The sequence below is a fragment of the Myotis yumanensis genome, unplaced genomic scaffold (assembly GCF_028538775.1).
Source record: "Myotis yumanensis isolate MYYU_CA2020_CCGP unplaced genomic scaffold, mMyoYum1.0.hap1 SCAF_6, whole genome shotgun sequence".
NCBI lineage: Eukaryota > Metazoa > Chordata > Mammalia > Chiroptera > Vespertilionidae > Myotis > Myotis yumanensis.
The window spans coordinates 72798655-72811375 of NW_027223757.1; the positions used below are offsets into that span (position 1 = coordinate 72798655).

Sequence of the window (12721 nt, forward strand, 5' to 3'; positions counted from 1 at the left end):
GCAAGAAGGCCAAAGATAGAATGTAAAGAGAAAAAGAGGATTTGTTATAAAGTGAGGTTTCAAGAATATTTATTGTGTTTTCTAATAATGAAATGTGTACCTGTTCATTGGAATATATCTTTGTCATTTCTGTGTATCTCTCTATATATTCATGTATTTTCTTTTACACACTTAGGACCATACTGTATATACAGCATTGTAGCATGTTTCCATTTTTCCAATTAAGTTTTTTTTTTCCAATTAAGTTTGTAAGTTGAATATGTTTCCTAAATTATTAAATCTTCTCGAAAATATGGTTTTTGAGGTCTGTTGTTTTTTTAGAAAAGAAAGCAAGAATTTATTGACTGCAGCAAAGATATACTTAGGACAATGAAACAAGGAAGGGCATAGAACTGCGGTTCTCAACCTGTGGGTCGAGACCCCTTTGGCGGTCGAACGACCTTTTCACAGGGGTCGCTTAAGACCATCCTGCATATCAGATATCTACATTACAATTCATAACAGTAGCAAAATTACAGTTATGAAGTAGCAATGAAAATAATGTTATGGTTGGGTCACAACATGAGGAACTGTATTTAAAGGGCCAGAAGGTTGAGAACCACTGGCATAGAAGAAGCAACAGGAGAGCTTAGAATGGGCTGCTTTGGCTCACTGGGAAGTCAGAGAAAGGGGAGAAAAGGGGGCCTGGGAGACAAGTTCAGGGGTTAGCCCAGGACCAGCTGCTGCTGCCCATTGCTTCCCTGGTTGCAAGTCTCATGGGGTCCCTTAGAGGTTAGGGAATAGGTGCTTATAGGGGAAGGAGAAGGGAAAAGGAATGGCATGGGCATGCTCCCTGGAGGGAGAACCCAGAGGTCTGATTTACATAGAGTCAAAGGCAAGATCTTACATTAAGTCTGGGCAGAGATTAAGTAGATAAAGTGAGATAATGACAAAAGGATACACCTGGTTAATGCATACTCATCACAATATACACTGAGTGGCCAGATTATTATGACCACCTGACGTTTGTAGGCAAATTAGCTATAATTTCATGATGAAGTTGCTAGAGGGCCAGACCATTATAAATAGGGAATCAGGTTGTTTACCACGACAGTAGAAGTGATTTTTTTTCTGAAGATATGGGTAAACAATGCGATTTAACAGCCTTTGAATGTGGGATATATATATATATATGATAAATCGTGTTGTTTACCCATATCTTCAGAAAAAAAATCACTTCTACTGTCGTGGTAAACAACCTGATTCCCTATTTATAATGGTCTGGCCCTCTAGCAACTTCAGCACGAAATTATAGCTAATTTGCCTACAAACGTCAGGTGGTCATAATAATCTGGCCACTCAGTGCAGAACATTTCCATCTTCTCAGAAAGTTGCTTCATGACCCTCTAAGTCAATCCCTGCACTTACCTCGGAGGCAACCACACATCTGACATCTTTAGCCACAGGTAAGTTTTACCTGTTCTAGAATTTCATATAATTCTCTTCTTTTAGTTTTTTTTTTTCTCTCTGCATAATGTTTTGAAATTCATTCATGATGTTCAGTTATTTATTGTTTTGTTGTTGCTGACTAATATTCAATTACATGGACACTCCACAATTAATGTATCCATTCCTTTGTTGATGGGTTATTTTCCACTTGAAAATACAACTTTTATTTTAAAAGATTTTTTAAATGAGATTTTTAGAGAGATTGGAAGGGAGAGGGAGAGAGAAACATTGATGCAAGAGCAAAGTGTCTATTAGCTGCTTCCTGTACACCCTATACAGGGGATTGAACTGGCAACTCAGGTTGGGAATTGAACCGGCAATCCTCCAGTGCACCAGAGGATGTCCAACCAACTGAGCCACACTGGCCAGAGCAAAAATATAACTGTAATGGTCTCCTAAGATTCTAACATATTGATGTTCTATAATTTATTTAGATGCTCCTTTTTTTTTGGAATTTAGGTTGCTTTCAATTTTTCTTTATTACAAAGAAAACTCTGACAAACCACTTAGCACTACATCTTCACGTGATCTATGATCATGCTAATGCTATACATTCCTGAAAGCATAATAGGATCAAAGGTATAAATGATTTTAAGACTCAATTAATATTGCTGAATTGCTCTCCAGAAAGATTCTTGCAACTTAAGCTCCCAGTGGTTATGCAAGAAGTTGCCATTTTACTGCACCATCAATAACAGCATTAATCACTAACAATATTCTTCACTATTTTGATAGGCTAAAATCTTAGTACAACAATTACTTGATTATTGTGAAGTTAAATATATATTTGCTTATGATTATTTGAGCTTCTATGAATTATCTATTAGATCATAGAATATTAGTACTTCTTTATTTTATAAGCGCTTAAATGATGGTTGTAGAGTGCTTATAAGAGTGGCTAATACATTTTAGGCACAATATATTAGTTACTATTATTAACTGCCTTTTATGTTGAACATTTTAACCTTTTATTTCTCATACGTGGTATTTTTCTTAGAGTGTTTATTTTTTAATTTAAAATTTTTTGGAAGGACACACATTTTTAGTTTTTATTTGGGTTAAAGTAGCAGTCTTTGCTTTAGTATGTTATTTATTTTTAAAGTCATTGATTACTTATATCAGTTAAATATATCCCCATATAGTTTGTACAGTTTAAACATCTATTTATAAGTAAGCTTTTCCCCCAAAATATATCTTTAAGACTTTTAATGGAAAAATTTAAATACAAAAATATTAAACACCCATATACTCATCCCCCAGTCTTAACTCACAGCAATCTTTTTTCATCTATACCGCCATCCAATTTTTCCCTGCCCTCTAAATTATTAGTACTTGAAACAAATCACAGGCATCATCTCATAGCATCTGTAAATGTTTCCATGTGTATTTCTAAAACGTAAGACATTTTAGAAATATAACTATAACACCTATGTCACAGCCAGAAATACTCAACAATCGCTTTTTAATGTCATTTTAAAAACGTAAGTAAATGTCCAAATTTCTCTGATTGTCTCTTTTTTTTTTTAAAGTTAGTTTGAAGCAGGAGTCAAAAAAAGGCCCATACATTACAATTGGTTGTTGTCTCTTCTAAACTGTAAGTTTTCTCTCCCTCATATTTCCCTGCAATTTATTAGTTGAAGAAAGTGTATCATTTGTCCAGCCAAGTTTCCCAAAGTCTGGATTATGCCCCTTAAGTGGTGTTTAACATAGTCTTCTGTTCCCTGTATTAGGTTTAAATTGTACGTAGGGCTATAGGGCTTGGTCAGATGTAGGTAGTGTTTTACTTCCATCAGGTGGCATTTAATGCATGGTTACCTTTTTCTGTGTAATATTTGCAATCTCTGATGATCACTGCTTAGATTCGCTATGCCATAGGGGTTGCAATGCCAATATTCTGAGTTTTTTCTTCTTCACTTATTAGCTGGAATTCTACAAAGGGAAACTTCCTTTTTTCAAATATTTGTTTACCTGGCAGTTCATTTCATATAGTAATGGCAGAACAAATGTTGTTGTTTTTTTTGTCTGTATTTGCTAATTTTCAAAATAATGTTGGTTCTTTCTGATGACCATTCAGGTTTTTCTTCTTTGCATACCATTATAAATCATGCATAATATGTTTCTATCTATTGTGGTTATTATTCTTACTGGTGCTCAAACTGTCCCACTTGTGGCCAGTGGGAACCTCTTCTAGTTGACATGTCCACATAGTCTTTGCTAACTTCTTTGCTTCCTGGGATGACAAGATGTTCATGTACTAATAGAGTATGTCCACTTCAAGCCTGCTGACAAGGCTCATCTTGTTCATCTCCTGTACAAGATGGAGAATTAGCCATTTCTCCAAAGAAACTAGCTCCTTTTAGTGGAAAATTTTATTACAAGACCATGTCCAGGTGCCAGGAGTGCTTTTTGCTATTGGATTCTTATTTGTAGGCCTATTTAGTGAACAATATTAGAACATATTTATTATTAATTTTTAAAGACAAATTTCATCATATTATTTAAACAGGTACTTCCCATTTAAATTCAGAACATGGAGATTTCATTTAAACTGTAGTTATATTTTTAGTGTGCCACATGGTGTGAAATGAGAACCCAACTCGAACCTGTCCTTCCTCCTACACACTGGGGTTTAGTTGTTGAATAATTCATCTTTTACCTGATTGACTTGCAGGATTTCATTGCACAATGAAAATTCAAGACTCCTTAGAGCTTCTTAAGAATTTTAATATGGTAATGACAGAGCCTTTAACCACTATGTGGAGCCTCTCTAAGAGCAGGGCTCTGTGTAAGGGCATAGGTGACACACCCATGACTTGTGATAGGGAACACTATAATAGCAAGTCTTACATAGCATTTGCTATTGCCAGGCTCTGTTCTGAATGCTTACATGTCACCTAGGCAATCACTTTTATTAATTTTAATTTTGAGAAGAGGAAACTGAGGTCTAGAGTGGCTGAACAACTTGTACAAGTTTATATAGCTAGGAGGTGGCAGAGCCAGGGTTTAAATCCAGGTGTTTTGGCCCCTTTAAATCCATACTTTTTACCTCTGTGCTATAGTGCCTTTAGGATTTCTTTATCATATATAAGAGGTTCTATTTGTGAGATATGCATTCTGTTCCATTAATCTGCTGACAATTGCACTGGAAAGTTTCTTTTAATTATTGGAACTTTATATTATTTAATATTGACAAGTACTGCTTCTCTCATGTATCTCTAAACCTCCTACCAGAGGTGTAAAATCTCCTTTCAGTATGTTTTGATACATTATGTCACCTATCAGCTTCAATTTTTTCTTGGAGATATCTCTCCAGGAACCTTCCATACCTCTCCACAATCTGGACTAGCTCGTCCTAGGCTACTTGTCATCCCTGAACTTCCCTTCACTATCATTCTGTAGCTCCTTCTGGTCATTATCCTGAATAGGACCACCTGTTTTCTGATTACCATGTCTTTATTCACTCCCATTTTTTTCTTTTTAAATATATATATGTATATATATATATATATTAATATATTTTATTGATTTTTCACAGAGAGGAAGGGAGAGAGATAGAGAGTTAGAAACATCGATGAGAGAGAAACATTGAGAGAGAAACATTGATCAGCCACCTCCTGCACACCTCCTACTGGGGATGTGCCCGCAACCAAGGTACATGCCCTTGACCGGAATCGAACCTGGGACCCTTCAGTCCGAAGGCCAATGCTCTATCCACTGAGCCAAACCGTTACGGCTTAAATATATTTTTTATTGTTGATCATATTACAGATATCTCCCATTCCACCCCCTCCCATCCTCCTCTTCCCAGCCCCTCCCCACCCCCTCAGGTCTTCCTTACCCTATTGCCCATGTACATGGGCTATGCATGTAAGTATATGTGTTCTTTGGTTTATCTCTTCTCTTCCTCCCCACCCCCCTTCCTGCCTAACCCCACATTGAGGTATGTCAATCTGTTCCATGCCTCCATGCTTTGGGTCTTATTTTTTTGGTCAATTCATTTTGCTCATTAGATTCCACAAATATGTGAGATCATGTGATATTTGTCTTTCTCAGATTGGTTTATTTCACTTTCCACAACCATTTTGGAGGACCACATCCTCCATTAGCTCTTCTAAAAGAAAGCATGGGAAGTACATTATTGACAGGTTATAAGTTTGAAAATATTATTTCACTTTCATACTTGGTTGATAATGTCACTGGGTATAAAAGTATAGATTTAAATAATTTCTCGTCAGAATTTTGAAGGCATTGCTTAATTATCTTAGAGTTTCCAGTGTTCCTTGTGAGTCCAATGCCATTCTGGTTCCCAATTCTTAGCATATGACATGCTTGTTCTTTCTGAAAACTTTACAATCTTTTCTTTACTTCTGGTGTTCTGACATTTCACAATGTTATGCCTTGGACAAGCCTTTTTTCTTTTTGTGGTATCTTTTGATTGAGAGATGTATGTCCTTCAGTTCTAGAACTTTATCATATTGATTTTAAAAATAACTTATACCTCTTCTCTTTTCTCTCTTTTAGGACCTCTTGTCTTTGGAAGTTCTACCTCCTGAACAAATTCTTGATTTTCCCAAATCTTTTCTATTTTACTTTTAATGAGAAATAAAAATATGTCTGATGCTAATCAGAATGATTCATTAGAGAAGAAAACTTGATCATATAGGAGAGAGTGGGGGAATCTCTGTAGCTATATCCTTGATTAGGTGAAAGAGGATGGGATTTGATGCACAGATAGAGATAATGCCTTTGGCTGAACAACAGAATAGGTCATTCATGAGTGACTGGAGAAAAAGTGGAGCATACAAGTCCAAATGTAGAGAGATGACAGTCTTCATATACTGCAATTTCTCAATGAAGTAGGAATGAAGTCATCAAGTGAGACTGAGAATAAGGGAGGAGATGTGGGGAGTTGGCAGGCGAGGAGAAAATGAAATGGCAATCTGGGAGTGTGAGAGAGAGAAGAAAGTGGTCGTAGCAAGTGATTCTTTTCACAAACTGTTAAAAGTGATTTGCTACTCTTTAATTTGAATTTTCTCACCTATATTTATAATAGCAATCAGTCTATAATTTTTTGGATGGTGCTTTTAGGTCAAGTCCTTGTGTCAATAAAAGCAGAGACAGTAACAATAACTACCATTATTGAGCACCTATCATGTACCACTAGTGATTTCTTCCCATTATATCATTTAATCCTCATGAAAACAGGAAAATGATATACTACCCCCACTGAGAAAATTGAAACTGGTGCTGAGGGTACATAAAGTGACATGGTCAAAGTTTTATAGCTAGTAAGCAGAGTTGAGATTTAAAACCAGGTCTGTAACTCCAAAATCAATACTTTTAACCAGTAATTTATGCTAACTTTCCAGGTGTTTGTCAGTTTTGGTCTCAGGCTTTTTAATTTTATAAAGCTTTTCATTTTACTCTAAGTTCTGGAACAGATTATATAAACATGAGAGTTATCTGTTTTTGTTTGTTTGTTTGTTTGTTTGTTTTAAATCACAAAACCTCACCAGAGAAAGCCATCTGTTATAAAAATACAACATTTCAAATTGAAAAAATAAAGAGATAATGGCTTGGTATAAATATTACATTTCCATTCAGATGTGGCTGTTTCTACTTAAAACTATAAAGCCTTCAGTTTAATAAATACTCTGAGGAAAGCACATGAGCCATTACTCTGTCAACCTCGCTCACCACCATGTTCCATCTGTCTCACTATTTCTGACTCGAAAAATATTGTAGAACTGTTGCCCTAGGCTAGGCTGCCATCATGTTAGTCTGGATGACTGCAATAGCTTTCCAGTTCGTCCTCATTTTCTTTCTTCTGTCACTTGTACTCATTCTGCACACGGCAGCCAGAGGGTTTTCTTTCAAAATGTTCTGTGTGTTTACTGTTTATTTCAAAATGTTCTCTGTGTGTTACTGTTTACAACAGAATGCTGCCCAACATAGGATACAACTGCCATATACTCAGCTGTATAAAGTAGTGCATGGTGCTTAACTACAAATGGAAGACACACAATTTTTGAAAAATAAACACGTAAACACAACAGAAGATACTACGAAAAGGCATTATGCCAAGTGGTTTTTAACGAGCTTATGCTGATCTTTCTCCTTTATAAGTCTTCCATGAATGTGATGATTTTCTCAAACCACTCCTCCCAACTCCAAGACTAACGTTTAATACATGGACTCTTTAATTCCAGTTGTTCTATAGTGGATTAGAACAGGCCCCATTTGCTATGTTTTCCTTAGCAAAGGGGACTGAGATAAGTACATCATGAACACCTTAACGTATTTGTTTTACTAATCTTTTCTCTCCAGGGCCTACCAGTGAGTAGCATATCTATTAAGTGCTCAATAAATGTCCGTTGAACATTTGTTAAATGAACACAATATTAAGTATTTTGTAGGAATAATTTAAAACTTTCTAAACAATAAACTAGCAGCTTCAACAGGGTGCTCCCATATTAAGTTATGCAATCATACATTTTCTTAAAATGTGACTTTTGTTACTTTTCTCTAAGGTCTTGATGTTCTTTTTCATTCTTGACAGTGGATATGCAACACTTTCCACTCATAATGTATCTTCCCTTTCATCTAAAGATGTCAGTTTTCTCAGTTTACCTTGAAGCATCACCAAAGACTGTCGAAGGCGGCTGTTTTCTTTCCGAGTGTTTGTCAGTTTTTGTTTCAGGCTTTTTATTTTCATGCACAATTCCTCCTTCGATAATTCTTCTAAAGGCTCGTCATCCTCACTGGAGCTCTCACCAGGCAGAAAGGCATTTCCCGAGTATGGGTCTCTCTAAAACACAAGGCAGGCACAAGAAAAGAAGCTTCTAAGAGACCTTAGTGGCTTATCCCACGTTCTGTATGCTGAAGGGACCTACGAGTGCCTATCCTCTCAGGCACTTCCTGTCCAAGAGAGGAGCTGGGCTCTAACTAATGACCTCGCCTCAGCTTTGTCTTCCACGGTCCCCGGGGAACTCAGAAGAAGGGAAGAAGACCAACATCCCATGCACGTGTCTCTTGAAAATCAGGAATCAGGGTTCTGACTGTCTACCTCCCTTCAGTGAGAAACACAAAGTAGAGAAATAGTGTAACAGAGCAGAATCCACAAGACTACCTTTCACATCTTTGTAACTCATTCCCACCTCCATTTCTCCCCTCCTTCTCATTCACGGCCTTGCTGTAGCCATGAGGACAATTTTGGGGTTTGCTGCATCACAGAAAGGAGAGATAAGATTCACCTAGGAAAAAAGCGTTCGTGTTTACCTTTTAGTTTTAAAATAGTCCTTAAGGTCAGTAGCAAGATAACAGTCTGAACATACCTTCACTTGAGTTGTAAAACCCAGGCTGCGTTGAGACAGAAAAGAATTTTCTCAGATTAACAAGCTGTCATTTATATATATCCAAACTTGGAAAAGTGGAGCATAGAGTGGAATTGATACAGTTCCAAATCTAAAAGCTTCAAATGTAAAGTTTTTTAAAAAATATGCTTTATATAGGGTGTCCCAAAATTCACGCAAGAAGTAATTTTGATAGAACACACAGGTTTATAATGAAAAATTGTAAATTTTTTATTGATTCATAAAGTATACAGTATAGGGTTATGTATGGAATAGCACATCAGGTAAATGGCCTTCACAGCTTTGCTGGCATTATACGCAAAGCTGTGGTCTTCATTGGTCTTCATTGTCCCTGCTCCTGGGCCATAATTGGTACTTGGTAATGCTTATAAAATTGAAGGGATTGAAATCAAAGGGCAACAGATATTAGAATCTGATTCAATAAACCAAGTAAAATTAGGCTTTTATTTTGTGTTGTTGTTGTTGTTAATGATCACGCAAAATTCAAATCTTGCATGAATTTTGGGACACCTATAGTAGAAGAGATAAAGGCATGACATAAAGTCCCTGCTGCCCAGGAAGAGAAAAGAGCCTGGTGCCATGAGGTGGAGGAGCCTCGGGAATCAAGAACCAAAGTGGCAGAGAATCAGGTTCAGTTATCTTTGATCTTCCTGCCCCTGCCCCTTGGAGAGAAGGAAGCCGGATTACAGGGGTAGAGATATATGATAGAAGCATCCAGATACATAAGCGGCAATTCCAGAGCAGCAGGGCTGGCTCCTTGCTAACAGTCCATTACAAGCTCCCTAAAGAAGCTCCAAGTCCAGCACAACATCAGGGCAACAAGGCGCCTCTCTGGGCCATAAATTAGAAATGACCCAAACTGGTGTCTGGACAAATAGACTGGAGAAAGCACCCAGACTTCCCAGGGCTCATGCAGAACAGCTAGAGAACCCAAATGGTCCCCTGTGTCCTGGTCGGGAATAGGTAAGTGCTAGGGGAACTGGTGGAAGAGAAATAGTTTAGTACATAGAGAGGCCACAGGGTACCTGAACCTTATAGAAGGTGGTAATGGGTGCCAGGATGGCAAACTTCAGTGGCAGGTGCCAACAGAAGCCTCAACGGACCAGGAAGGGCTGGCTGTACCTAATAGTAACACTGCTGGATGCCTGGGAACCAGGCAGAAAAATCAGAACCTTGGAGGAAGATCAGCTATCCCTCTCCAGATGCTGGGATGATATGGAAGACTTCTGAAGACTTGCATCACTTCCCCGGGGACGGGGTGGGGGGGTGAGGGGGGGGGCGGGGACGACAGAGGGGAAGGGTAAGAATCTAGGATCCATAGAGGCTGAAATCTTGAAGTGACTGAAATTAAATTAATGGCTCAAAGGGACTTTTAAAAACTAGAACATTCTGTCATTTGCTATGAATGGACAAATTTAAGCTTTTCATTTTCTTATCAAGCAAGGATGGAGAATTAAATGTCAGATGAAATCAAATATAGAAAATAACTGATTTTTGTATGACTTCTAATGTATACATTTTATAAGTACACAAATATATGTATCTGTGTATATACTTATTATTACATATATTTGTGTAGGTGACATTTATTACACATATGTAATTTGCATATATGGTAATGAAAATTACTATTATAATATATGGGCAAGTAACTAATGTACTGACTCAAATATATAAATGCTACTGGATTTGATTAAATAGAAATGAAGGATTTTTTTTAACTTAAGGGTGTCTTTTGAGACCATAGTTCTGTGGAGATACAGTAAGTCCTCACTTAACATTGTCAATGAGTTCTGCAACTTTAAGTGAAATGACATCTGATGAAACCAATTTTACCAAAGGTTAATTGATAGATACAAGAGTTAAGTTCCTATGGCATCTCATCACTGTTATAATGAAACAATGCTGAACAAAATGACATTATTTGAGGACCTGCTGTAATTAAAAAATATTAAAATGTATTGTTTGAACCACTTTGGGCAAGTTCCTACAAGAAAGAAATGAAATCAAACAAATGCTAATAATCCATTAGTAAGCATCAATGGAAGACAAAGTTAACAGACAAATATCAGATCAGGAGAATATATTTGTGATATCTAAAACCACAAGAGACCAATTTCTATAATAGATAAGATATTTATGCAAATCAATTAAGATAAGAATTGAAAACCACTAGAAGAGACTAAAAAATCCAACAACAACAAAAAATAAAAACCCAATAGAAAAATGCACAGGGGCAGAGACTGCTAGCTACCTCCAGGTATTGCTCTCCCATTCTTTTACAATAATAGATTTTTAGCTGGGCAAGTATCTGTCAGCTAACAATTACATTTCCCAGACTCCCATGCAGCTCAGTACAGCTATATGACTAAGTATTGCAATAAAATATGAGTAGAAGTAATGTGTACCATTGCTGCATCATGACCTTAAAAGGAATGAGCATGCCTTCTGTCTGTGTTCTCCTGTGTGGGTAGAGAGAAAGCCATGACGGTGGGGACTGTGGTAGTTACTTTAGTCCCAGAGAGAGAGGCTGTGTGTTGAGGAAGGTAGAGCCACAAGATTAGAGGGATCCTAAACATTGTGGAGCTGGCATACCAACCCTGGACTGCTCTTGCTGTTATGTGAAAGGGAAAAAAACTTCTATCTTGTATAAGCCACTGTTTCAGTCTTTGTTATAGCCTTTGCAACAGATATGATTACTAATCCAGATTTTAAATATATATATGTTATTAATTTTTTTAGAGAGAGTGGATGGGAGAGGGATACAGAGATAGAAACATCAATGAAAGAGAAACATTAATTGGCTGCCTCCTGTATGCCCCACACAGGGGATTGAGCCCAAAATCCGGGCATGTACCCAACAAGGAATCAAACCGGTGGCCTCATGGTCCCTGGCTTGACGCTCAACCATGGAGCCACACCGGCCGGGCACTAATCCAGATTTTGATACCTAGAAGCAGGATACCCCAAATCTGGTAGATGTCAGGCTGTGGGAAAAAGAGCACAGGTATAACATACTAGAAAGCTGTTGACTCCTGTTCAACCTTGGTGACATATTTGGTAAAACTGTGGTCTGGAAGACCATGTGCTTACTGAGTCTGGAAAAAGAATGTTGGTGTGTATCAGTGGCTTCTTGTTGGTGCTGGCCAGTGTGCAGAGATGAAAGGTTTCTCTTTCATCTGCATTCAGAATACAACCTGCAATCTAAACCGACTGAGAATCCAGTAATGTTAAATTTGCAAGGTTTGAGCCCTGGCGGAAAGGTTGCAAGTTTGATTCCTGGTCAGGGCACATACCTAGGTTGTAGGTTCAATCCCCAGTCAGGGCCTCTCGATCGATGTTTCTTTCTCACATGGATGTTTCTATCTCCCTTCTCTCTCTCTCTTCCTCTCTCCCTCTCCTTCTCTTCCTTCCTCTTTTTAAAATCAATAAACATATCCTCAGGTGAGGATAAAAAAAAATCTTCGAGGTTTGAAAAAGCCAATTACTTCTACATCTAAGTAGCTGGAGGGTAAGACTGTGACCTCAAGGCCTTTTGTAGAACTTCTTAAGTTCTCAGCTAGGCGCTGAGATCCATCCCAATGGGAAGGATCAGATTCAAGCTTTTTGTTTCATGTGGTCTTTACATAACTGCCATAAGTTGGAGAGAAAAGAGGATGAGCACAGATGCCATAATAAAAGAGGAGCGTTTTCAGGCTTATTTTTGACCAAATAAGCCCTCTGGCTGTAGTTACTTGTAATGGATCCCAAGTAAAATAAGAAGCTTATAACGCTATTAAGTTTTTGAGAAAAACAAATTTCTAAAGAAATCACAATACTAGCCTGCGAGAGCATGTCACTATCTTACCTCTCAAGGAACC

The 12721-nt window shown here is 37.6% G+C and overlaps 1 protein-coding gene across 4 annotated transcripts in view; it reads right to left on the reverse strand.

Moving 5' to 3' along the window:
• The window catches only part of BEND6 (BEN domain containing 6), a 50115-nt gene that overhangs the window by 16846 nt on the left and 20548 nt on the right, over positions 1-12721 (reverse strand). For all 4 annotated transcript variants that reach the window (XM_070418336.1, XM_070418337.1, XM_070418339.1 and 1 more), the window contains one exon: positions 8119-8296. In XM_070418336.1, the coding sequence (XP_070274437.1) occupies positions 8119-8296 (178 nt within the window). The remainder of the gene's footprint in view (positions 1-8118; positions 8297-12721) is intronic.